The sequence below is a fragment of the Balaenoptera musculus genome, chromosome 19 (assembly GCF_009873245.2).
Source record: "Balaenoptera musculus isolate JJ_BM4_2016_0621 chromosome 19, mBalMus1.pri.v3, whole genome shotgun sequence".
In the NCBI taxonomy this organism is placed as follows: domain Eukaryota; kingdom Metazoa; phylum Chordata; class Mammalia; order Artiodactyla; family Balaenopteridae; genus Balaenoptera; species Balaenoptera musculus.
Window position 1 is genome coordinate 31531303 of NC_045803.1, and position 26188 is coordinate 31557490.

A 26188-nucleotide genomic window follows, 5' to 3' on the forward strand; every position below is an offset into this window, starting at 1 on the left:
AAGAACATCAACAAAATTAATCAAAATCTGTTTCTTTGAGCGAATTGTTTGGCAAGGCTGTTATAATATTTGAATCCTGCTAGACAAAAATCTTTACTTTCTTAAAGGGTCTTTAAATGTAACTAAGTCTTTGAGTAACTGAGAATGTGATGCATTAAAGCATTGCTTTATTGTTGTTTCTATAAAAAAATAATAACTCTGGTCCTCATATGTGTGCAAATGATAATCATTCCCTCATGGCTTCCCTTCTTCGCTTCAGGAGCCTCTAGCTCACCCAGAATCATGAATCGTGCTCAGATCACGCCCAGAATGTCAAGCATGGTCTTGTGGGTGTCATGGTACAAAATAAGTAAAAGGAAGAGGCGTCACTTCTCAATGCCCAGTAATACAAAACTATACAATCTGTTTTGAATTTTTCAGTGGGGAGAAGCTATGTAGGCCGGTCCTACAGAGTGGACCAGGGTCATGAGAGAGAGAGATGGGGGCTCTGGGCAGGCCTCTGTGAGGAGGGAAGCGTTGAGCTGAGATCTGATTGACACATGGGAGTCAGGCTTGAAATGCTCTGGGGGCTGAGCATTCCGGGTGGAAGGAACTGTAAGGCGGTTTAGTAAGTCCTGCCAAGTGAGTTATTTAAGACGTGAATGTTGACATACTTGAATAGACATCATTCATTCACCAAATATTTAGTATTATCCATTATGTACCAGGAACTGTTGAAGACACTTGGACGACGTTAGGCTGGAGCATCCTTTGCGGAGGCAGCAAGAACATTGCACAGCAGTCCTGGTGTACTTTGCTCCTGCTGCTCTGCCCTGTCTCCTGGGGTGTACAGCTCAGCCGCCTCCCGAGAGCTGGCCTGCCTACTCCCCCAAGGGTGGTGAAAGAGGCTTGCCCCAGGACTTGGCCTGTAGTTTTCCAGTGATGAACAAATCTCCTGATTCTGGCGTTCAGGATTAGGAAGCCCATTTTCTGGCAAATAGAAGTCACCTTCTCCATTATCATTTCTTTTTTTTCTTAATAAATGTATTTATTTATTTTTGGCTGCGTTGGGTCTTCATTGCTGTGCGTGGGCTTTCTCTAATTGCGGCAAGCGGGGGCTACTCTTTGTTGTGGAGCACGGGCTCTAGGCGCGCGGGCTTCAGTAGTTGTAGCACGTGGGCTCAGTAGTTGTGGCTCACGGGCTCTAGAGTGCAGACTCAGTAGTTGTGGCACTTGGGCTTAGTTGCTCCGCGGCCTGTGGGATCCTCCCGGACCAGGGATCAAACCTGTGTCCCCCGCATTGGCAGGCAGATTCTTAACCACTGTGCCACCAGGGAAGTCCCTCCATTATCACTTCTTACAAAGGAAAAAGTAATATACTGACCTCCATCTGCCTGATTTCTCTTTCTTTCTCTTAAGGTGGGGGTAGGGAGGTACTGGGCTCCCCTACCAAAAGTGGGCAAGACACTTGAATTCTAGTGTGGAGAGACCAAAAAAACAAGTAAAGAAATAAATAAAGAAGATCATCTCAGAAAGAGAGAAACACTATGAAGAAAATAAAGCAGAATGATGTGAGAGTGAGAGAGATGGAGCAAGCGAGGGCTGGGGCACTGGGCAGGTCTCTCTGAAGAGGGGAGCTTTGAGCTGAGATCTGATTGACACATAGGAGCCAGGCTTGACAAGATCTGGGGGCTGAGCATTCCAGGCAGAGGGAACTGTAAGTGCAAAAGCCCTGAGGTGAGACCGTGAGGCGTGTTGGGATGATTCACAGACACCAGAGTTCTGTAGGCCAAGTTAAAAGTTTGGATTTTGTTCAACTTGTAATGGGAAGCCATTGGAGGATTTTATGTAGGGGAGTGACATGAGCTTATATTTTGATTTCAAAATGTAAAAAAAAAACTACTTCCTAGAGGCATAATTTACATACCATAAAATTACTTAAGTGCACAGCGGATGAATTTTGATGAAAAAGTTCCATTTCAATATAAGTGTTTCTCACTTAGTCTGACTTTCAGCATCTCTTCCTGAGGTTATTCACAGACTTAAGCTACAAGCATCTGAGCACCATTGTGGACCCCAGCCTCACCTGGGGATGTGGCAAGAGCCCCAAGAAGAAGGCAATGATGCTTCGAGGGATATGGGACCCTGGGCGCTGGGATTTTTCGCCTCTCCAGGGCGTTTCAAGTCCTATGGAAGTATCAGAGAACCCCCCATAACAAGAAACCACTGAGACCTTGGACAAGGATATTGGCAGCAACCACAGGAGACTGGGGGTCAGAGACCCCTTCCCCCATTTTCTGGCATCAGTAGGCCTCCCTGGTTCTGATGGGTCTCTCTGAGGTTGGGGTGTGGTAAAGTGGGTGATGGGGGGTACCTAACAGTGATGGATGGCATTTCCTACCAGTTCAGTGAAATGTGCAGGTTGGGGTGGAATAAGGTGGGGAGTAGAGGAAAACTGGAGTTGAAATTAGTTTCTGCAAACTGTGAAATGGGGATAATAATATTACCTCTCTCATAGAGTTATTATGAGGATTAAGTGAGATAAAAATACAAGTAAATATTTTAGAGTCTGGCACATAGTAAGTGTTCAACAGATGTTAGCTCCTATTATTATTATTATTTAGCTTTTCCCTGTCTGCTGACCAAAGGTTAGCTGTTTCTGTTCTGTGTAAGTGACATGCTGTGAAGTGGCTTTGCACGTGAGTCTTCTACTCCTCATTTCACATGTGTGAAATGGGCTGACAGAGGAGACCCACATGAACGGCCTCACCTTCACGGCCCCCAGCAGACGCATCCCAGAGTTACCAGGGAGTCATGTGATGAAAGACTGAAGGACGGAGCATCCGGGAGGGCTGCTTGTGAACCATTCTCACAGAGCCAGGCTCTGTGCCGTCTGCTCTGCCCCAGTGGTCCCCGGCCCCTGCCCCTCTATGGCCTAATGGTCACTCCCTTTAAGTTTGGGGAAACTTAAAGCTGGGGTCCTTTATCGGCAGGTTCTGGGGCAATGGGCAGGGGAGAGGCTGTGGATCTCTGAAGTTCACAGACAGTCCCCACCCTCACACTCCTTTATTTTCAAGTTGTGCGTATGTGTTAATTACAAAAGTAAAGCAAACTCACTATGAAAACAGCCAACACTACAGTGCGTAAAGATGAAGGCAAAAATCCTTCTCCAGCTGCTCCTCTGCCCCACTCCACTTCCCAGACGTCAATCCTGTGACTAGACTAGTGGAGGCCACAGGTCCTGGGGGCCCTCTCACCCCGCCTGTCTAGGCCTTTAATCCTGAGTCCTAATGTGTGAGAGCCTCCATTCTTTACACCTGCACGCCCTCTAGTGTGGGTGCTTTGCATAGGCGAGGTGAGGACACAGAGGTAGAGGCAGGTGGCAGGCATGGCCCCTGTGAGTCAGGATCTAAATTCTTGGTCTCTCACCTAGCTCCACCAGACCTTGACTAGTGAGGTTGGTTTTTCTAACCCCAGTGCTGAGAGGATATTTGGAACAAAGCTACCTGCTAAAAAAAGAAAAAAGACACCAACTTTATTACAATAGCAACCCTAACAAGTCAAAAGCAGTCTTTTCAGCTATAGGTAATAATAATAACCTTATAATAACGATGATATTAACCACTTATGGGATCCCTTATTAAGTGCCAGGCATTGCTTCAAGTCCTTTATTTATATTCGTTGGTCTAATTCTCACAACAACATTCCCCAGAAGTAGTACTAGTAATCTTAATAGTTAGTAGTACTATTAATCTTTTCGAACCTGTGTCCCCTGCATTGGCAGGCAGATTCTTAACCACTGTGCCACCAGGGAAGCCCAAATTTAGTCTTTTGACATTATCTCCAGAAGAGATTACAACTAGTCACAGACCCCCACCCCCCAGTACGCTTGAAAAAAGATGCTCATTTGTACGGCTGTAATTACAAAATGCAAATATCAAGAATATTCTAGAACCCATCTTTCAAGACCCACCTACAGCATCTGACACGGTTATTTTTCTACTCCTGGCAACACTCTCTTCACTTGGCTTCCTTCTCAGTCTCGTCTGTTGCTTCCCATTCATCTTGTCCCTCAGCCCTAAACGTTTATTTCCAGAAGGCAGCCAGAGCGATTCCTCAGTGCCTTTGCACCTGAATTTCCTCTGCTGGAACACTCTTCCTCAAAACTGACTCCCTTACTTCTTTCAAGTTCTTGCCTGGACGTGACTTTCTCAGTGAGGTCTCTTCCCTACCACCTTATTTAAAACTGCACTCCCTCCAAACTTCTATCCCTCTTCCCTCCTTACCACTTACTACCAAAAAACCTCCCACATGTATTTCTCAGTTAGTGTTTGTCTCCCCCGAAATGGAGGTCAGCTCCAGGAGGGCAGAGGTTTGTCTCATGTTAACTACCATACCTCTGTTGTCTAGAACAGTGCCTGACACATAGTAAACCCTCAAAAATTATCTGAATGAATGTCGAGAAGTTTAATGACTTTTCAATTTTTCGTGTTCGCATTTAAAATTTATAGAGCATCTTACAAAGAGCCATGGACCATTTAAAGGTGAGAATTTAAAACATTTTTTTTTAAGGAGTCGATACATTTAGTAACTACTGCGGGCATCAACATAACAGCTAAAGTAAGGAGAAGAGCAGGCATTCAAGGCATATTTCTTGAATTAATGACCCTTTGGAGTGTGGTTGACATGCGCGTAGTCTCCAACGGTGCAGCAGCTTGGTTTAGTGCTAGAAGAAGCCCCAGGGGTGCGCTGGCTCAGACACCGCCACTGTAGACCTGTTAGTTGAGTCGAATCCAACGCGGGTTAAGTTACAGCTGCAAGAGACACGACTCCACCACTGCGACCCAGCTTCAGCCTCAGCCGAGCCTGAGGCCCGACCGCGCAGCCGCAGAACTAGATGGGCGGGCCTGCGCAGCCGCAGAAAAAGGCTGTGGCCTGGGGTCCAGCTCAGTCCCGCTCAGTTTCCCGTCCAGCCTGGTCTCACCCCCCCATTCTTCACCGCCGTGGGTGAGGCCGGCTTCGCTGCACCGGTATCGGACCACTAGCCCTCTTCTCCTGAGCTGTCGCCATCATGCTGCTGCCTGTGTTCACCCTGAAACTGCGCCACAAAATCATCCCCCGCATGGTGGCTGTCGGGCGCTACGACGGGACTCACCCGTGCCTGGCGGCCGCTACCCAAGCAGGCAAGGTAACCGCTCCCACACGTTCCCACCCGCACGGGGCCCGGGCCCCTGGAGTCCCCACGACCTCCGCCCGCTAGGTCCCTGCAGTCCAGCTCCTCATTCTCAGGCTCCGCCCCCAGCCAAGGTTGCCCGGCAACGGGTTGGTAGCCTCCGTAGCTTTCCGTCCTGCGCACAAATCATGAATAATCACGCAGAACGGCTTTTCTGAGTAGTTAACTTGTCTTCAGGCACTTAGACTCGGACAATGTTGGTGTGTCTCTACAGACAGGGAGCTTACGGAAGAGAAGACCCCAGAGCGGGAATGGCTTGGTCAGGGTTAGCAATAATGGCAGACCCCAGATTAGAGCCCAGGGCCTCTGCTCTTCGCTCTGGAACTCCTACTATCTCAGACTGCCTCTCAGAGCCAAACAACTTTACGGGGGAAAAAAAAATCACAAAGACCCTTAACTTAAGTGATTCAAATTGCACTTTCGATCTTTATCCATGTACAGTCGCGTGTCTTCCTATAATTTATTTACTAAGTACCTTTTAGGGGCTTACTGTGTGCCGGGTGCTGGGCAAGGTGTGGGAATCACAGAGACGAAAAAGATATGGTCATTCAGCATTCACCAGACTTACTGGACGCCTCCTTCGTGCTAGATCTTGGGGATTCAGAGATAAAGTTGGAGTCCTGACTTTCAGAAAGCTTATAGTCCAGAAGGACAGCAGACAAGGCAAATCAAGATACTGTGTGTTGATGGAGGCATGCCCCAAAAACATGGAATACTATGACGCCAAGCGTAATAACTTCTAACAGGTACAAAGCCTTATTACGTTAATCATCTCAGCATCCTTGCTAAATTGCCAACTGCTGCCATATAGCACAGGTGTCACAGATTGTGGCTCCGGTACCTACTAAGTTCATGACCTTGGGCAAGGTACTTAGTATCTACCACATAGGGTTGCTAAGAGGATTAAGTAAGTTACTACTGATACATGTCATGCGCTTAGCATATAGGCAGTGGTCACTAACTGTTAGCTGTTATTTTCTTCTTATTACTCTCACTTTACTGATTAGAAATAATGGTTCAGAGAGGTTCAAAGCAATGTTTGAGGCTGTTCAACTGGAAAGCGGTAGAAATGAGATTAGAGTGCATGTTCTCTGACCCAGTGTGGATTTAATAAGCTAACATTTATATAATGATTTATAGTTTTCGAGACACTGCCACTTATGTTGTATGTTTTCTCATATGCCATGCCTTGGGATACATAAGTAAAAAGTAATGATTCATTTTCATTAAGTTGTGTAATGGAGGAACGCATTTAGCACAGAGCCTCGTACATAATAGTGTTAGTAGGCACTGACAAATACCAAAAATTCATATTGGTTCTGCTGTAGGTGCATAGCAGCTACATAAGTGGGCTGAAAAGATCCCATTGATATTGGCTCAGCCCCTGATTTATTGAGGGCTTGCTATGTGCTGGGCACTGTTCTTAGCTCTGTAGTTACAACGGTGAAGGTGACAGACAAGTCTCATCCCCTTGGAGGTTACTTTGAGAAGGGGAGCCAGATAGTTAACAGAAACACACTGTCTCCATGGGAGAAAAACAGAGTAAGGGGTTGGGGGTGATGGGAGATTGCTATTTTAGACAGGGTGATCAGATAGACCTCTGATAACTGTGGGTCAGAGGTTTGAAGCAAATGAGGAAACAAGCCCTGCAGATAGGTGGAGTAAGTGTATCAGCAAGTACAAAGGCTCTGAGGTAGAGATATACTTGGTGTGTTCCGGAAACACAAGAAAGTTGCTGGGGCTGGAATGGATTGAGGGAAGCAGTGGGGTAGCCAGCGGCTGGATCATATAGGGCCTTGTAGGCCACGGTAAAGACCTTGGTTTTAATAAAGTGCATGATGGGATTTGGTTTATGTTTTAGATAAAGGATTACTGGCTGGTGCTGCAACAGAGATGCAGGGAGGGGAGTGTAGGAGTGGAAGCGGGAAGGTCAGGCAGAGGTTTCTATGGAACCACTTTCATTAGAATGTGACCTAGAGTGGGAGGCAGGGGCACTTGATTCTAAGGCTCTTTCTGGAGATGGGGGGGAAAAAAGGGAGAGAGAGAGAAGTTCCTATGTCCTGTGTAATTGGACACTTTATATTCAGAACTTCAAAACAAATCTGAAAAGTTTTGACCTGATCTTTTATCTTTAGACTTAAAGAAAAAATTGGTACTATTTTATGATCCAAATAATACACAAATATATTTTCCTTTAAAAACAGACATTGCAGGTAAGGCTAAAGCCCTCCTTGACTGTCAGGGCCCATGTCTCTAGAAACAAGATTTTGTCATTTTCAGTGGGACTCTGTTGTGAATGGGGGGCTGACTTATTGGGATCTGGTTTCTGAACCTGAGCAAGGATGGTTTAAAAAGGGGTTTCTTGCAGGATGAACATTAGTTCATCGGGGGACATGTTTCCTCTCACCATGGAGTTGGAGGGCCTAGTTGGAATTTATACTGTCAGCAACACCCCCTCAGCCAGAACAGGTCTGTGAACTTCAGCCAGTCCTTTGGCTGAAGGCACTGGGAGTGGTCTATTTGTTGTGTGGCTGAGCCTGAGGGACAGGTGAGTCTCCAGAGCACTGATTGCTGTATGCAGAGAACAGCAGGAGGGGAACTAGGGAGAAACCAGACTCCTGGGGCTCTTGCTTTTGACAGCAACCTCCAAACTCTTTTCATCCCAATAACAGTTAACGTGAAGTCCATAGGTTATTTTGCCTCCTGTTCTTTCTCAGCCTAATTAACTAGAAGACTCTGTAAGAATTCTTTTGTTCAGAACTGTTATAAAAGGAAGTAAGATGTGGCTGGAGATTACTGGAGCCAGACACCAGGCTTGCATCTTAGCCCTGTCACTTATCAGTGGTGAGACCTTGGGAAAGGGCCTTAACCCCTCTGACCTCCTCTGTATATCAGGAGGACCAAATGTTGTGAGGACCAAATGCAGTAATGTTCATAAAAGCATGTTATAAAATATTACACAAGTGAGAACGTGAACACAATATTCAGTAGCTAAACACATTATCTCTATGTTTCTAACCAATCTTTTAAAAATTATTTTTTGTCGAATAGGTTACCTTGTTTAGATAATAATTTAAAACTAATCCTGCTTGGACTTAAAACCGAGTCCCCTAAAACTGAGTTCCTCTGCTGAGTTTATGATTAACTTCTCTATCCCAGACTTTCCTTTCTTGTTCCACACCTGTTCCTCCTCAGGATTGAGGATTATCAAAGAAAAGCAGGCATTGTAACCAAGCAGGACCCTATGGGGCCTTCCTGGGACAGACCCCTCCCCTTCATGTCCTCTACCTGCCTCTTGTTTGTAGAAAAGCTTTAGTCTCCCAGGCCTCCCCTGAGTCTCAGAAGGCTGGCTCAAGAGTTAATGGTTAGGAATGTGAAGATGGAGAAACAAGCTGTTGAGCTGGGAAACTGGCAACAATTTAGACTCTAAACCAGCCATAAAGAGTCACCGGAATTCCCAACTCCCAGTTCCCTGAAAGCTATAAAAGTCTGACACACAATCCTAAGCTGTTTTTACAGGGAGCAGACTCCTACCAGATGAAAACTGCTGATCACAAGCATGTAGACCCCAGACCGGTTGAAGCCAGAAGATAGGTGATGCTTGAAACTTCAGCTTGATGCCAACCAATCCAGGAATTGTGCACGAGCTGCTCATGCACCCTGCGGACCCCTCCCTCACACTGCCTTTAAAACCTTTGTCTCCTAACTGGCAACTTGGAGATGGTCTTAGGACATTAGTGCACCATCTTCCCAGGTTGCTGGCCTCTTGAGTAAAGCAAAGTTTCCTTTTCCACCAACACTTGCCTCTCGAGTATTGGCCTTTTGAGTGGTGAGCAGCCAAACTGGCCTCGCCTGGTTACAGATTTATACCAAGGGGTGAAATGCTCATTTAAAATTAGCAAAGTTTAGAACTGGAAGGGGCTTAAGGCATCTCTAGTGCAGTTTCTCATCCTTTTCTTTTTTTCCATATTGCCTCCCATGGAGCTTTTTTCAGAAAATGAAAGTTTCCCTAATGAAATTTTCATACCACAGATGTACAGTATATCTGTTTTTATAAAGACCCTTTGGAGGCCAGAAGCCATTCTAATGTCTAAGATCCCCCCAACCCCAAACCCAGCTACCTGTCCTGAGAGCAGTATCACCCCTCTTGAGAATGCATGTTTTAGTCTAAACCTCCTTTTACAGAAGCCCAAGGAAATTTAAAGATTTGTAGGGATACTCAGATGATTATATTTATGATAGTTGAAACTGCTAAATTAATTAACTTTGAGCTAATTATTTAATTCTGTCTTACTAGTATAGACTATGAAAGCCTTCAAGAAGCTTGCTTTGTGTGACGCAGTTTAGGTTTTTAAGACAAATTTATTACCTACCAGACCTTAAAACTACCAGTTTTAAGGGTTAGGAAGTGAATTAGTTAGGTGCTTGGATGGAAGATACTAAAGGAAGTGTTTATTATTCTGTTTTCTCTGATCTTCGTGTGTAGCAATCACATTGTAGCTGGTAGCAGCTTCCTATAGGTTGACCAGGAAAATGATGGTTTGTAAGAGTGCTTTTTTTTTTTTAAAATTATTTATTCATTTATTTATTTATTTATGGCTGTGTTGGGTCTTCGTTTCTGTGCGAGGGCTTTCTCCAGTTGCGGCGAGCGGGGGCCACTCTTCATCGCGGTGCGCGGGCCTCTCACTATCGCAGCCTCTCTTGCTGCAGAGCACAGGCTCCAGACGCGCAGGCTCAGTAGTTGTGGCTCATGGGCCTAGTTGCTCCACGGCATGTGGGATCTTCCCAGACCAGGGCTCGAACCCGTGTCCCCTGCATTGGCAGGCGGATTCTCAACCACTGCGCCACCAGGGAAGCCCATGTAAGAGTGCTTTAACACTCTACTAGTGGGTAGTATATAAGCTGCCCTGGGAAGCAACAACTAGATCTTGGCTATTACCTTGTTCTTTATAAGGCTAAGAACCACTGGGTTTCCACAGTTTGCAGTGATTGAAGGCCAGCCATGCACAGAACTGTGTATGGGTGTTTTAAGTTTTGTAGATGATTAAAGTCACTTCTTGTTAATGTTGATATCTGTTAACAGCCTGAGTCTTTTTTAAAAAGATGTATGTTAATTTTACATTTTTGGTATTTTAAGGGGATGTAATTAACTGTTTTTGTTTTAGGTTTTTATTCACAACCCTCATGCCCGGAGCCAGCATTTCAGTGCCTCCAGGGTCCTCCAGAGCCCCCTGGAGTCTGATGTTTCGCTTCTCAACATTAACCAGGCAGTCAGCTGCCTGGCTGCAGGAGTACTGAACCCTGAACTCGGCTATGATGCTCTTTTAGTGGGAACACAGACTAATCTTCTGGCTTATGATGTCTACAATAATTCAGATTTGTTCTACAGAGAGGCAAGTATACCCCTTTATAACCATAAAACTTCCATTACCCATTAGTGTCTACTTTTTCTTTTTTATGATTAAAAGAGATCAGACATTTATTTTGGTTTTTTATGTGGTTGTTGTAGTGTAGTTAAAAAACATGCGGATTTTGCCATTTACATCTCCTTTGTGTACTTGACACTTATTTATTTGGTCATGGTTGGTAACCACTTTTTGACACTCCAGCTTATCTCTCAGGAGGTATATCTGTGCTACTACCATCTGTCAAGATTTGCCATTGAGAGTTCTGCCAACAGCCAGGGAGCCAGCAAACAGGTCTCCTGGTGGCTTTGCATTAAAGTTTAGTATAAGATGTGACAGGGTGAGAGAGTGGCATAGACATATATACACTACCAAATGTAAAATAGATAGCTAGTGGGAAGCAACCTCATAGCACAGGGAGATCAGCTCGGTGCTTTGTGACCACCTAGAGGGGTGGGATAGGGAGGGTGGGAGGGAGGGAGATGCAAGAGGGAAGAGATATGGGAACATATGTGTATGTATAACTGATTCACTTTGTTATAAAGCAGAAACTAACACACCATTGTAAAGCAATTATACTCCAATAAAGATGTTTAAAAAAAAAAAAAAGTTTAGTATAGTAGTTTCTAGGAGAAGTACTTACTGTAGCCTGCCATCTACAGGCAACTTTAATACTCAGATAATCCAGATTTATTATAGAAAAGATATAGAAGCAAAATAAAAAGAATTACGCATGGTTTCTTCATTTGGAAATAGCATTTAACTCTTGAATTGATTTATCCCGACTTTTTACTAAGTATTTGTGAGTGAATTTTTTTTTTTTTTTTACAAAATGGGATCATACTATATACATGTAGCCTTTTACTTTTTTTCTATAATAGCTTTATTAAGATATAATTCATATACCATACAATTCACCTATTTAAAGTATACAATTCAGTGGTTTATTCAGAGAGTTGTGTAACTACACCACAGTCAATTATAGAACATTTTCATTATTCCAGAAAGAAAGCCATACCCATTAGTAGTCACTCCCCATTTTCCCCCAACCTCTCATCCTTAAGCAACCACCAGTCTACTTTCTATCTCCATAGATTTGCCTATTCTGGACATTTTCTTTTATACATTTATTTATTTTATTTATTTATTTTTGGCTGTGTTGGGTCTTTGTTGTTGCGCGCAGGCTTTCCTCCAGTTGTGGGGAAGGGGGGCTACTCTTCGTTGCGGTGCGTGGGCTTCTCATTGCAGTGGCTTCTCTTGTTGCGGAGCACGGGCTCTAGGCGCACGGACTTCAGTAGTTGTGGTGCGCAGGCTCAGTAATTGTGACGCACGGGTTTAGTTGCTCTGCGGCATGTGGGATCTTCCCGGACCAGGGCTCAAACCCGTGTCCCCTGCATTGACAGGCGGATTCTTAACCACTGCGCCACCAGGGAAGCCCTATTCTGGACATTTTGTTACATGTATCATACTTCATTCTTTTTATGGCTGAGTAATTTTCCATTGTATGTATAAACAACATTTTATTTATCCATTCATCAGTTAATAGACATTTGGGTTGTTTCTACTCCCTGGATATTACATGTGGCCTTTTTATTCAGAAATATATGTATTGTATTGAACTTTATCTTGAAGTTTATATTGTATTCAGCTTTATATTGAAGTTACTATATATCTATGCTTTATTCTTATTGGCTCTATAGTATTTCATTGTGTTAAAATATATCATAATTTGTTTAACCCTTTCCATATTGTTTCATATTTATGTTATTTCCATAGTTTCTCTATTACAATTGATAATTTCATAAGCATATATCTTTGCCAACTTCTCTGATTATTTCCTAAGGGTAAGTTCTTAGAAATGCAGTTTTTTTCCTTTGGTATTTTTTTATTGAGGTAAAATGTACATACAGTGAGATACACAAACCTTAAGTGTGCAGTTCAATGCGTTTTGATCCCTGTAATCAACACCCCCCAATAAAAATATATTGGGGGTGTTATGGAAGCATCTTATGGAAAAACCAGAACGAACAACTTTTTGGCCAACCCAGTAGAACATTTTCATCACTTCAGAAAATTTTGTTGTGCCCCATTCCGGTCAATTCCTATTCCCTATAGATATTCACTGTTTTGATTTCTGTCACCTTAGGTTAGTTTTCCCTGTTCTTGAACTTCATACAAATGGAATCATACAGAATGTACTCTTTGGTGTCTGGCTTCTTTCACTTAACATCTGTGAGAGTCATACTTCTTGCATTTAGCAGTAGTTCTTTTTTTTTTAAATATTTATTTATTGTGGCTGCGCTGGGTCTTAGTTGTAGCACGTGGGCTCTTAGTTGCAGCATGTGGGCTCTTAGTTGCAGCATGCTGACTCTTAGTTGCTACATGCGTGTGTGCTATAGTTCCCCAAGCAGGGATCGAAACCGGGCCCCCTGCATTGGGAGCATGGCGTCTTACCCACTCGACAACCAGGGAAGTCCCTAGCAGTAGTTCTTTTTTGTTGCCGAATAGTAATTCCATTGTGTGAATATGCCACAATTTATTTATTCTTCTGATGATGGACATGTGGGATGGACATTCGGGTTGTTTCCAGTTTGGGGCAATTATGGATAAAATTTCTGTAAACATTTTTGTCCTAGTCTTTTTGTGGACATATGTTTTAGTTCATCTTAGGTAAATACCTAGGAGTAGTTGTACCGTTTTACACTTCCATCAGCAATGTGTGAGAGTTGCAGTTGCTCCACATTTCTTGTCAGCATTTGGTGTTGCCAGTCTTTGTAATTTGAGTCATTTTAGTAGGTGTGAAGTGGTGTCTTACTGTGGTTTCATTTTGCATTTTCCTTGTGACCAGTGTTGTAGAACACTTTTTCTTGTGCTTATTTTTTATTTGTATGTCTTCTTTTGTGAATCATCTAAGTCTTTTGCCTATTTTTTATTGGTAGTTTGGGTGTATTATTGATTCGTAGATGGTCTTTGGATATACTGGGTACAAGTTCTCTGTTAGATTCATGTAAAATAAATATTTTCTCTCAATACATGGCTTATTCCAATAGGTAGGTATCTTTTGATGAGCAAAAGTTTTCAATTTTGATGAAGTCTAGCTGATCTATTTTTTCTTTAATGGTTAGTACTCTTTCTGTCCTAAGAAATCTTTGCCTATTTCAATGTGACAAAGATACTGTTGCATTTTTGTATAAGACTGAAATTGAGTTTAGGACTGTATTAGGATTTTCCAGAGAAACAGAACCAATAGGATGTATATATATATAGAGAGAGGGAGTGGAGATGGATTTATTTTAAGGAATTGGCTCATGCAGTTGTGGAGGCTGGCAAGTCCAAAATTTGCAGGGTATGCCAGCAGGCTAGAGACAGAGGAAAGAACTGATGTTGAAGCTCAAGTCCAAAGGCAGTCTGGTGGCAGAATCCTTCCTTCCTCAAGGGAGGTCAGTCTTTTTTCTATTTAGGCCTTCAACTGATTGGATGAGGCCCACCCACATTCTACAGGGTAATGTGCTTTACTCAGAGTCTACTTATTTAAATGTTAATCTCATCTAAAAAATACTTTCACAGAAACGTCTAGAATAATGTTTGACCAAATATCTGGGTACCATGGCCTTGCCAAGTTGACACATAAAATTAATGATCACAAGAATTCAGCTTTACAATTGCTGAGTTAAAAACCTTTTTTAAGTGAAATTTTTGTTAGATATTGCTAAACTGCTCTCTAGAAAGACTACTGTTTTCCCACCTCCCCCTCAGAATATGAGAGTGCTTGTTTTATCACACCCTAACGAACAATAGGTTTCATCTTCGGTAATCTGAAAAGTGAAAAATGATGTATTGTAGAATAAACATTTTTTCATACTTGTTGGCTATTTGTATTTCTTCTCTTGTGAATTTCCTGTTTATTTTATTTATTTATTTTTGCTTGGGGTGTGTTTACCCATTTCTTATTTATTTACTTTGTATTAACTCTCTTATTAATGAGAAATATTAACTCTTTGTCCTACATATTGCAGTTATTTTTCCCAGTTTATTTTTTTTACCTTTTAACTTGATTGATTGATTGACCAGTTAGTAGTTTTGGCTTCTTATGAATTCTTTTCTCTCTTTTATAGCCAATCTATTTTTTATAGTTTTCCTACTTAAAGATTATGTAAGTAAGGACTGTTTTCCTATACAATAAACAGTGTTTACAAAGATGTCCTCAAATCTTCCAAAAATAAATTAAATTGTGCTTATGTACTTTATTCAGGAAATCAAGACATTTATTAGTTCTGGATGGTGGGTCTATAGGTGTTTGTAGTTTTTAGTACTTTACAATTTACGATTAAAAAGAGCAGTAGTAAGAGAACTGAGTAATAAGTATTAAAAAGATTTCCATCTAAAATAGTTAAAATAGGTTACAAAAGTTTGGGTGTTTAAAGGCATGTCTTGATTCTCTGGGGAATTTGGCCTTTAGAACCTGGTGTTCCAAGAGAGCCTGGGATTTTGTAGCAGGTTATCGTAGCAGGTTAGTGTGAGAGACCAAGGGCCTGAGTGTATCCTGGGTCTGTGCTCATCCTTGCATGAGCACGCATAAGCCACAGACACGGTCCTCAGTGGACAGCCCTGGCCTGCCTTTCAGGAGACCATGTAGCTTCTCAGAAATGATGACAGATGACTTTGAGTATCTAAATAAAAAGAGAGATATATGTTACCTCCAGTGTGCCCATGCAGCATTGTTTGAGAGTTTCTGTCTTTTTTCCCTTCTTAGGTAGCAGATGGGGCCAATGCAATTGTGCTGGGGACATTGGGAGACATTTCCTCTCCTCTTGCAATTATTGGTGGAAATTGTGCTCTGCAGGGTTTCGATCATGAAGGAAATGATCTCTTTTGGATGGTATGAAGAACGAAATACTCTCTTTAGTACTCTTAAACGTTTTTACTTTTAATGTTCTTTAGGTCTTGTTTGTTTGTTTTTTACCACTAACTGTAATGAATAATAGAAACAAAATAGAACAATGTTTATAATTCTGTACATTAAAAAAAGGATATGAGTAATTGGAGTTTTAAGTTACTGGTTTGTATCATCCTCTCTTTCATGTAGCTCCTATGTTTGGATTAAGTGAAAAAAGATGGCATAGTAATGATTTTGGTTTTATTTTCAGGTTACTGGAGATAATGTTCATTCCTTGGCCTTGTGTGACTTTGATGGTGATGGGAAGAAAGAGGTATGTGCGGGAGGAGATACTTCACTTGTGTATACTTCTCAGCTGAGTACATACATTTTCCCATGACGGTGACATTAGTGTTGAGAGAGCTGTTAGCTTCTCACAGTTGATTTTGGTGCTCTGTTGCCTAAATGATGAGCTAACTGGCCTCATTTGTCTTTCTCCTCTCTTTTCAACAATAATTTACTTGTGTTTGTCTAGTACAGAGATCAAGACCATGATATTTCAAAGACACCTGACAGGGCGAGAAGGCAGAACATTTGATGGGATCGCAGTCACATTCACAGTCTTATAACTTGATTCTAATGCTTTTAAATCATACCTAGTTCTCAGTTTTGGCCAACTTTTTCAGGAATCTGAAAGTTTTAGAGATTGGCTCTTAGCCTTTTTAAACTATTCTAATGGTTTCTCTAGAAATTAACTTCTTGAGCAGCCAGTGAAGTACTGTGTTGGGCATTGACTTACCCTCCACTTGTCCACGGATACTGGGCTCCGGCTTTTGAAACAGGGCTTCCACCTGCAGGCAGACAGACACCAAACCAAGAACATTTTCAGGTGCCTGGTGAAAGAACTTGTTCTGGGTAGGAGGTGCAGCCCACATGGCAGGATGTATGGTAACCACTTTTTCTTCACTGACTGAATCTTGACCTTCTCAGTGGAAGGAACCTTTCTGAGCATCACATTACTGGGAAGTTGGAACTCCTGGGTGGCTGTAGCAACATACGAAGTATCATGCGATTTTTTTGTTTTATTTTTGGAAATTTTGCTGTGTCCACTCGCTGAACTAAATATGTATGATTTTTTTCCTTTCAGCTTCTTGTTGGATCTGAGGATTTTGATATCCGAGTTTTTAAAGAAGATGAGATTGTCGCAGAAATGACAGAAACAGAGGTAAGAAGTGTAAGAAGGTATCAGAATTATGATAACCTTGACAGATTAGCATAGTCAAGTGTAACATTAAAGGAGAGTGCTGGGACATCTTCTCACAACCCAGACAGTTTTAGGGTAAAAACTGTGGGGATTAAACAGAGCTGTGCATTACAGGGAAAGAAGCATTTAAATATCCTTTATCAAGATATATCTTGAAGGGCTTCCCTGGTGGCGCAGCGGTTGTGAATCTGCCTGCCAATGCAGGGGACACGGGTTCGAGCCCTGGTCTGGGAAGATCCCACATGCCGCGGAGCAACTAGGCCCGTGAGCCACAATTACTGAGCCTGTGCGTCTGGAGCTTGTGCTCTGCAACAAGAGAGGCCGCGATAGTGAGAGGCCCGCGCACCGCGATGAAGAGTGGCCCCCGCTTGCCGCAACTAGAGAAAGCCCTTGCACAGAAACGAAGACCCAACACAGCCAAAAATAAAAAAATATAAATAAATAAATAAAAAAAAAAAAAAAAAAAAAAAAAGCTTTAGGGTAGAGTTTTAAGTTAAAAAAAAAAAAGATATATCTTGAAAAGACTGATTAAATAGAGAAAAATTATTGAGCACATAAAGGTATTTCTTTTAATGAGCTAATACATACTACTGATAATAATAGCAACCATTTATTGTGCACCTGAAATATGCACCTGAAATATGCACCTGAATATGCACCTGAATATGCACCTGAATGTACACCTGAATGTGCACCTGAAATATGCACCTGAATATGCACCTGAAATATGCACCTGAAATATGCCAGGCACTGAACTTACTCATCCTACAACAACCCTGTTATGAAGGTATTATTAGTTCTCATTTTACAGATGAGGGAACATGTTAAGTTTCTCTGTTAAGTTACTCTCACAAGCTCATGGCTAGTAGGTGCATGGTCAGGATTTGAAGCTTTGTGCCTTCTCCTCCTCCTCCTCATCATCATGTGTATTAAATGGGGTTGAATATTGAATAAAGTGTGCAAATGAGATTTTTATACTTTTTCTCTTAATTCAAATTAAGTACTTCTTAGGCACATTTCTATAGGTAAACTTAAAAATCAGATGTTAGAGAACTTGACTAGTTTCTTTGTGATTAGAATTACTCATGTAATTAATTGAACCTGAGATGTTTCTTAAAGAGTTTTTTTTTTTTAAAACAGTGAAGATGGGACTTCCCTGATTACGCAGTGGTTAAGAATCTGCCTGCCAATGCAGGGGACACAGGTTCGAGCCCTGATCCGGGAAGATCCCACATGCCGCGGAGCAGCTAAGCCCGTGTGCCGTAACTACTGAGCCTGCGCTTTAGAGCCCGTGAGCCACAACTACTGAAGCCCGCGCGCCTAGAGCCCGTGCTCTGCAACAAGAGAAGCACTGCAATGAGAGGCCCGTGCACCGCAACGAAGAGTAGCCCTCGCTCCCCACAGCTAGAGAAAGACCATGCACAGCAACGAAGACCCAACGCAGCCAGAAATAAATAAATAAGTAAAAGTAACAATTTAAAAAACCCCATCTTAAAAAAAAAAAACAACAAAAAAAAACAGTGAAGATTACTCTTATCCTTTGTAGTTTTGGTATTCTTAGGATATTTATTTGCTGCTGGTTTTCCAGGATTGGGCAAGATGGAAACAGAAAAAAGAATTAGAATATTCTGAATTAAGGAAGGAGAAAGGGATAAAGGAGCAATGGCTTGTGACCATTTTAAATGGACAGGAAAAAAAAAAAAAAACAACAGAAGGAAGTCTTGGAGACCAAAATGATGGGATTGTGCAAAATTGAATCACGTGGTGTTCGGGAGTCTGTATCGGAAAAGCTTGAGGGCACCAGCCTCAGAACTCACCTTGGCCACTCATCCTCGCTTCTCGCCACTTACAAAACTGTCTAGGGACGTCAGGCTTCTATTTCCCTGACTACAAAAGGGAGACCGCAAAGCAAAACGTGCATATTGATATATAAAAGTGTTATCAATGATTTTAACTGGTTTACCTTTATTATAGATTTTTACTTCGACTTACTATACTTTTTATGCAGTTATAGTTATTATGGTTGTAAACTAATAGCTGTGGATGGAGGAAAATGAAGGGGAGAAGTGAGTGCCAAAGCAACAGTCTGAAGATGTGTGTCCATATGGGGGTGGTTTTGTTTATGTGTATGTGTTTAATGTGTGCTTTTCTAGAGAGAAGATCCTTAGCTTTCATTAGATTCTTGAAGGGGGTTGCCACCACCCTGTTAAAAAAACAACTTGAGAATCACTGGCCTGTAGGTGCTGTGTCCTGCATTACCATTTCCCTTTCATTCAAATTTGTAGTAAATCGGGACTTCCCTGGTGGCGCAGTGGATAAGAATCCGCCTGCCAGTGCAGGGGACATGGGTTCAAGCCCTGGTCCGGGAGGATCCCACATGCCGCGGAGCAACTAAGCCCATGCGCCACAACTACTGAGCCTGTGCTCTAGAGCCCGTGAGCCACAACTACTGAGCCCACGTGCCAAAACTACTGAAGCCCGCGTGCCTAGAGCCCGTGCTCCGCAACAAGAGAAGCCACCGCAACGAGAAGCCTGTGCACCGCAACAAAGAGTAGCCCCCGCTCGCCGCAACTAGAGAAAGCCTGGGAGCAGCAACGAGTACCCAACGCAGCCAAAAATAAATGAATAAATTAAAAAAAAATTTTTTGTTTAAAAAAGAAATTTGTAGTAAATCTTTTCTCTTTTAGGGAATCATTGAGGTGTTGTTGAATTTCTGTTTATTGTCAATACTAGATGTGAGGGGAGTGCATTCTTTGAAACACCTCTTTCCTAAATCCTGGAAAAGGACAGAAGAACATGAAATAGAGCAAGGGATTTGAGGTGCCTCTTGATCCTCTAGTCCGCAAAAGAAGAAACTAGTGAGCTAATGAAGGACTAAGGGACCGAGGGAAACTGGGGCTAAATTTACGAAAATGTGGACTTCATAAGATTGTTCATTTCAGGGCTGTTTTCCTGTCCTTTTGGTTTGGTTTTGCTCCTAGTTCAAATGTCTTTTCACACATCAGCAAAATTATAATTTATTTGGCAGTTGAACGGCACTGCCAAAAGAATGCCTTGAGCTAAATAATTCTGGAGTCCTACCCAGCACTTTGTATTCAGAGTTAAGTGAAGTGGGTGGTTTTATAGAAAAGCTGTAGGTGTAGAAGAAATTACATAACTATTCTCTGCTTTATACAATTTATTTCTTTATATCTCTTGTATTAGTGTCAGAATTAGAAAGTAGATCTGCAGGATCATAGATATCATTAAACTTTGGTTTTAACTTTTAAGGATAATTTTTTTCAGTATCTAAAATTTTATCCTCTTAAGTATGTTAAATCCTCTAATAATTCTGTAAATATTTCAGTATGATATATACATTATATATATTGTTAGATACATACAGAAATCCATGTGCTGGGTTTTGCTTTTCAAATGATTATGTTTTCTTCTAAAAAACGTCTTTCATCTCTAGCAAACAATAGATTATGTCATAGAAAAGTATACACTTAAAAGATGTTTAATTGTGGATTTTACAAGTCCTTTTAAAATTTAGACTGTAGGATATCATAAGTTAAGGAAACTGGAATAATCATTAAAACATTTTGAGTTAGTGTGTGTAACATCTATTGTACATATTCCAGATCTTGTGTACGCAGCTTATTCCCTCCTTAATTCCTTAATTTTATTATTTAAAAAATACTAATTTGTTGAAACTTGCTACATATGCTCAATCTAAAACAGTAAATTTTGTGAGTTTATTTAATTCTGATTATCCAACTCTGAAATAGATGACACGGATCATAGAGAAGGGGAATGCATTCCCCTCTAATGGATTGGAAGTGCACTTAAATCTAATTTTAACATACTTATAGCAAGGCATGCAGTTTTATAAAGCCACACTTTGCCCTAAATTGAGCCTTAATGAACTGTGTGTTTAATCATTATTTTTTGCAGATAATCACCTCTCTTTGTCCCATGTACGGCAGTCGATTTGGTTATGCCCTTTCCAATGGCACAGTTGGAGTTTATGACAAAACAGCCCGATACTGGAGAATTAAAGTTAGTATGATTAAGCCTCTGTGATTCAGGGATTTTATACTTATTGAGAGACTTATGTACTAATTGTTGAAATTCCTTTTCAGTCCAAAAATCATGCCATGAGCATTCATGCTTTTGACCTTAATTCTGATGGAGTGTGTGAACTGATAACCGGTTGGTCCAATGGGAAGGTAAGTTTAAACAGTAGAGTTCAAGTATGATTTAAAGTAATAATTGTCTGAGATACATTGGCTGTATGACTCAGAGCAGTAACACGAGAATATAAACTTGAGTTCCTTGGCTGTGCTTTCAAATGTAACTTCATAATCTTCCCATGTTTTTTTATTCTTGCTCTAGTTATCAACACTGCAGAGTGAGTGAGTGTCCTTTCCGTCTCATAAGCGCTATTTGGGGGAAAATCTCTAGGAAGGTTCTTTCTAAAAAAAAGAAAATCTCTAGGAAGGTTCTTTCTCTTTTTTGAAGGAATGAGAATCAATTTAATCAGGTTGATCCTAGGCATAAGCACGTTAAAAAAAGGATTTTTAATAAGCTAATAGTGAACTGTGTGTATAGCTCTTTTCTAGTAAGTCTTCAAGTCTGACTAAAAACAGAATTAATGGGAAGAATTATGTTAGCATATTGTTTTCTGAGCTAGAACTTCAAAATAGATTTTTTTTGCTTCTTTCCTTCTTTAACTTCAAATCAGAATTTTCTACAGTCTTTTGCCAAGTCAGGATTATCTTGTTAGCAACTGCTTCAGTAGCTGTCGATCTCCATGGATACCATTTGCCCTAGCTCTTTCATCTGTCAGTGCCAATTGCCTGGAGGAGATCAGCTAATTGTATCTTTTCTTCTTTGATTTTTCTTTACTTTTGGCCAGTGCCTTGTAACCTTCCTTTGGTGTTGTGTGAAAAACAGATTCTAAAAAACTGTTACGTTGGTTGCTACTTCTCCACTTGGTTTTGTCTTTGGTAATGGGTGTTAAAAATGATAGAGAAAGACCATGTAGTTGCTTATTAAGAAACTTGAAAATCCATAAAGGGGACCCTGTTCTGGAGGAATATAAATTATTATGGTTGATTTGAGAATTAGAAACTACTTGACTTGAGAAGTTATCAAAAGTAACCTTCAGATCTGACTCTGGACCTAGATGTTTTTCTCGTTAAATGCTTTCAAAATTTTAAGAAATTTCTATTATATAATCTGTTGTAGGGCATAAAAAAGATAAGAAAACTATACAGTTCATAATATAAGTAGAAAAATTGATATCTGCACTTAACAGAAATAGCATTAAAAGGAAAATATACAGATCCAACAGGTGACTATAGGTACAAAATTACTAAATTAAATGCGACTAGCCAACTGACTTTTTCTTTAGTAGGTCATTTGTTGAGTTGGAGGCTCATCTTCTCTTCCAAGGCAAAACCGTCATGTTGGATAAAGCAAAAGAATAGAAAAATCCACAGAAATATAAATTCGTAGTCCTGTTTCTTAGTTAGCAAATGAACCCTCTTGTTTGCTAAATATTGTGGAAATGCAATGCTGAAGGCCATGGAGTAGTTAGAAAGAAGCAAGTTCAGTTCAATCTGAGTTCGAGGGTTCTGTTAATGTGCGAAGAGCTTTGGTTAATACGGGCCATTCATTACTTCACAGGCTTTAGCATCCATAATTTTCAGGCTTAACTGATGTTGTTATTAAGAGCATGGTATTCTTCAGACAAGGGGTAGGAGCTAGTAGTAAGCTGTGACCTAACTTAGTGTAGTTTTTCATTGCAAAGTTTTGCCCAGAAGGATGTTTATGAAAAGACAGAAATAGTGGTCACTGAGATGCTTGCTCTATTAGATTTTCTGTAGCTAGCCTTTTATTAATATAATGCGTATGTTCTTGCTTAGAACAAAGTCATCATTTTAAGTGGTTATCCTTCATTGTCGTTTTGAGATGCTTTTGTTTCTGATGGGTTGGTTAGTTATTTGCCTCCCTTGGGAAGCGGAGACTCAGAGGATAGTAGGACTCTCTGAGGTGTCTCAGTAGTGTACGTGGAAGAGGGACTCTTTTTTTAAAAAAAATATTTATTTATTTATTTGGCTGCACCAGGTCTTAGTTGCAGTATGCGGGCTCTTAGTTGCGGCATGTGGGATCTTAGTTCCCTGACCAGGGATCGAACCTGGGCCCCCTGCATTGAGACCACCAGACCACCAGAGAAGTCCCAGAAGAGGGACTCTTAAACAGGGCTATTACAAAAGGTTATATGGTGGAAGATTGGGCTAGGTTGACATTTTTCAAACTTTAGCTATAATTATATTGTATACATTTACATATAGTAAAGATAAAATTTGTATATAGAGCTAACATGTCTTGTATGCCTCTATGTGCCAGGCCCTGTTCTGAGTGCTTACCACATGTTAATTCCTTTAGGCCTCATTACAACTCTGAGGTGTGGATACAGTTATTTTCCTCATGTGCTTATTATTGATCTCCAGATCAATTATTGACCTCCAGATGAGGAGGCCAAGCACAGAATGGTTAAGAGACTTGTCCAAGATCCCACAGGCAAAAAAAGATCCCAGTGGCGAAGCTGGAATTCAAACCCAGGCAGTTTGGACTTTTGCACTGTTCTGTATATTCTAAATGTACTGCCTCTCAGGCAACCCACTTCTTCAAAGGAAATACTATGTGCAGGCCAGTATGTAAAACAGCTTTTACTTAATAAGAAAAAGAAAACAGAGCTGATTGCGGCCCCTTGGCCCTGATGGTTGTAGGTACGTCCTGAGAAGCCACAGGGTCCCATGGAATACTCTTGAAAACTTCTAGACCATAGCTGATTTTAAAGCTGATTCAACTTTAAAATTCTGTGTTATTTTTTAAAAACTGTAGCATAAGCTATTTTTCAAGTTCTTGTTTTATTTTTAGGTCGATGCTCGAAGTGGCCGAACTGGGGAGGTCATCTTTAAGGACAACTTTTCTTCTGCAGTTGCTGGTGTGGTGGAGGGAGATTACCGGATGGATGGCCACATACAGTTAATCTGCTGCTCGGTGGATGGGGAAAGTAAATCGGGATAGGAAAAATCCTTGAAAAGTCAGATTTTGATTTGGGTCCGAATACCGGGAAAATTCCACTCTAAAGTGTTTGTGTTGATATCCTTTCATCCTAATAAATTCACCTAAGTTGGGGAAATGAAAACTTAGGTTTTAAGAACAGGTAATTGATGACTTAAAGTAGACCTGGCTGTACCTGGGCTTATCCCTCAGTCTGGTGAGTGTTTTTTCCTCTTGTCAGTCCGGGGCTACCTGCCAGGCACGGCTGAGATGAGAGGGAACCTTATGGACACCAGCGTAGAGCAGGACCTGATCCGAGAGCTGAGTCAGAAAAAGCAGAACCTGTTGCTGGAGCTCCGTAACTATGAGGACAATGCCAAGGTAGGACCTAATGTGGGGGGCCCATGGGAGTCTGAGAAGTTGAGAATGACCAGGAGGATTGGCAGCTGTGAAAGAAGAGTTTCAGCATCTGCCACGGTGTGGGCTCCCCCTCCCCGCTGGTGGAAGCACAGATGGTTTGCCTTTTCGCTAGTGTCAGAATGAAGAGGGTGTGTATCCTTTAACCTAGAAATTCCACTGCTGGGCAGCTAAACTATGGAAATACTTGCATGAGTGTTCAGAGACATTTACTGCAGCACTATTTGTAGCAGGGAACAGTTGGAAGCAACTTAACTTTTGATCAATAGTAGGGACTGTGGGCTGGGGAATATTAAGCAGCTCAAAAGAATGAAGTATATATATGGGGACTGATACGGAAGGGTATCTGTGGTGTTACTGAATGAAAGGAAGCGAGAACAATATGTATAGAGTAACTTTTATCTTTTTCAACAACAAATAACATAAAAATTGACAACTGCAGAAGCTCTGTGTGTGTGTGTGTGTGTGTGTGTGTGCACACATGTGTGTATATGTACATGTATGTACCAAACTGGCTGGAGGATGAGCTGGGGAGTAGGATTTTAATTTGTCCCATTATGCATAACTGTATTTGAATTTGCTATACTAAGTGAATTTCTTTAGTTACTAAAAAAAATGCAGAAAAATGTAAAAGACATGCTGGGGGACAGCGGACCCTAACCACAGGAAGGGATGAGAATATTTTCCTTCGGGAAAAAGCCAGGTTAGAGCGAGAGCACTAATGAGGTGAGTCCTTTGAAGTCTAAAGAATCAGGTGAATAAGATGATGGGGGATCTGTCTTCTGAAGCTAAATAGCCATGTTATTTAAAATTAACATTAGTTCACCGTTCCGGTGACTGAGTTGGAAGTGGGTGGGGTGTTTCGCAGGCCGAACTGAGCAGTTCACTAAATGAGGCTGATGGGCATCGCGGCGTCATCCCGGCCAACACCAAGCTCCACACTGCCCTCTCCGTCAACCTGGGGAGCGAGGCGCAGGCTGCGCATGCAGAGTTGTGCATCTCCACTTCTAATGGTAAGTCGTTACTTAGAGCTGGTGTGTTGGCACCTGTGCCATCTTGGAGTGGTTCTTGGACTGCTGTCTTCTCTCTTCCCTGCAGACACCATCATCCGAGCAGTATTGATTTTTGCAGAGGGAATTTTTCTAGGTGAAAGCCACGTGGTGCATCCCAGCATTCACAACCTTTCCAGCTCCATCCGCATCCCAATTACACCTCCCAAAGATGTCCCTGTGGATCTGCACTTGAAAACCTTCGTGGGTTACAGGAGCAGGTGACCCTTTGCAAGTCACAGTTCATTTCCAGAGAGCAGTTAGAGAGCAAAATGTGTAGATTTCCCATTATGTCATGGATTCTCTGGGGCCAGAGAAGCCGTTTAAGGGTTCTTCCCACCCAGGCAAGGTTTCCTATGACCTCTTATTTCTCTAATTTGAAATTTTTCAAAAAAAATAACGAGTATATAAGTTTAAGATGGTTATTTCTGGTTTTAGTCAGATGATCTCATATTCACAAAAGTTCCAAAAATACATTTAAAGGATAGTTTATTAGTTTTGGCCACTAAGACTACAAGGTTAGGTTGCACCTTTACATGAGAGTCATATGTAACCTCAGCTAGTGAAAGGAAACCACTAGATTTTTGGAAGATAAAAACCTTTTCACATTCCTTTTAGAGTGTTTTAAACCCTTGGTGCAGGCATGTATTGGATTGGCCAAAAAGTTCGTTCGGGGCTTTCCGTAACATCTTATGGAATGAACTTTTTGGCCAACCCAATATGTACACAGACCCATGATGTCACTAAATCCCAAACACCATTACATATGGGACTTTAACCTTCAAGTCTTTTTTGGGCAGGGGGAGTTTCTTTATTGAAACCCTTAAATGTCAGCTTGATGACCTGGTAGTGACGTACATTTATTTTCTGGGCCTTGCCCTTTGAAATAAATTCTACACAAACAGTTCT

The 26188-nt window shown here is 41.5% G+C and overlaps 1 protein-coding gene across 2 annotated transcripts in view; it reads left to right on the forward strand.

The window, feature by feature from the left end:
• The first annotated feature begins 4892 nt into the window (after window positions 1-4892).
• The window catches only part of BBS2 (Bardet-Biedl syndrome 2), a 32605-nt gene continuing 11309 nt past the window's right edge, over window positions 4893-26188 (forward strand). Inside the window, exons 1-11 of one of the 2 annotated variants that reach the window (XM_036833192.1) lie at window positions 4893-5167; window positions 10378-10605; window positions 15371-15496; window positions 15765-15827; window positions 16641-16718; window positions 20694-20798; window positions 20882-20968; window positions 23688-23823; window positions 24055-24194; window positions 25099-25243; window positions 25329-25500. In XM_036833192.1, coding sequence (XP_036689087.1) covers window positions 5051-5167; window positions 10378-10605; window positions 15371-15496; window positions 15765-15827; window positions 16641-16718; window positions 20694-20798; window positions 20882-20968; window positions 23688-23823; window positions 24055-24194; window positions 25099-25243; window positions 25329-25500 — 1397 coding nt within the window. In that variant the 5' untranslated portion in view covers window positions 4893-5050. The remainder of the gene's footprint in view (window positions 5168-10377; window positions 10606-15370; window positions 15497-15764; window positions 15828-16640; window positions 16719-20693; window positions 20799-20881; window positions 20969-23687; window positions 23824-24054; window positions 24195-25098; window positions 25244-25328; window positions 25501-26188) is intronic. The other variant, XM_036833193.1, reaches the window with a different exon arrangement.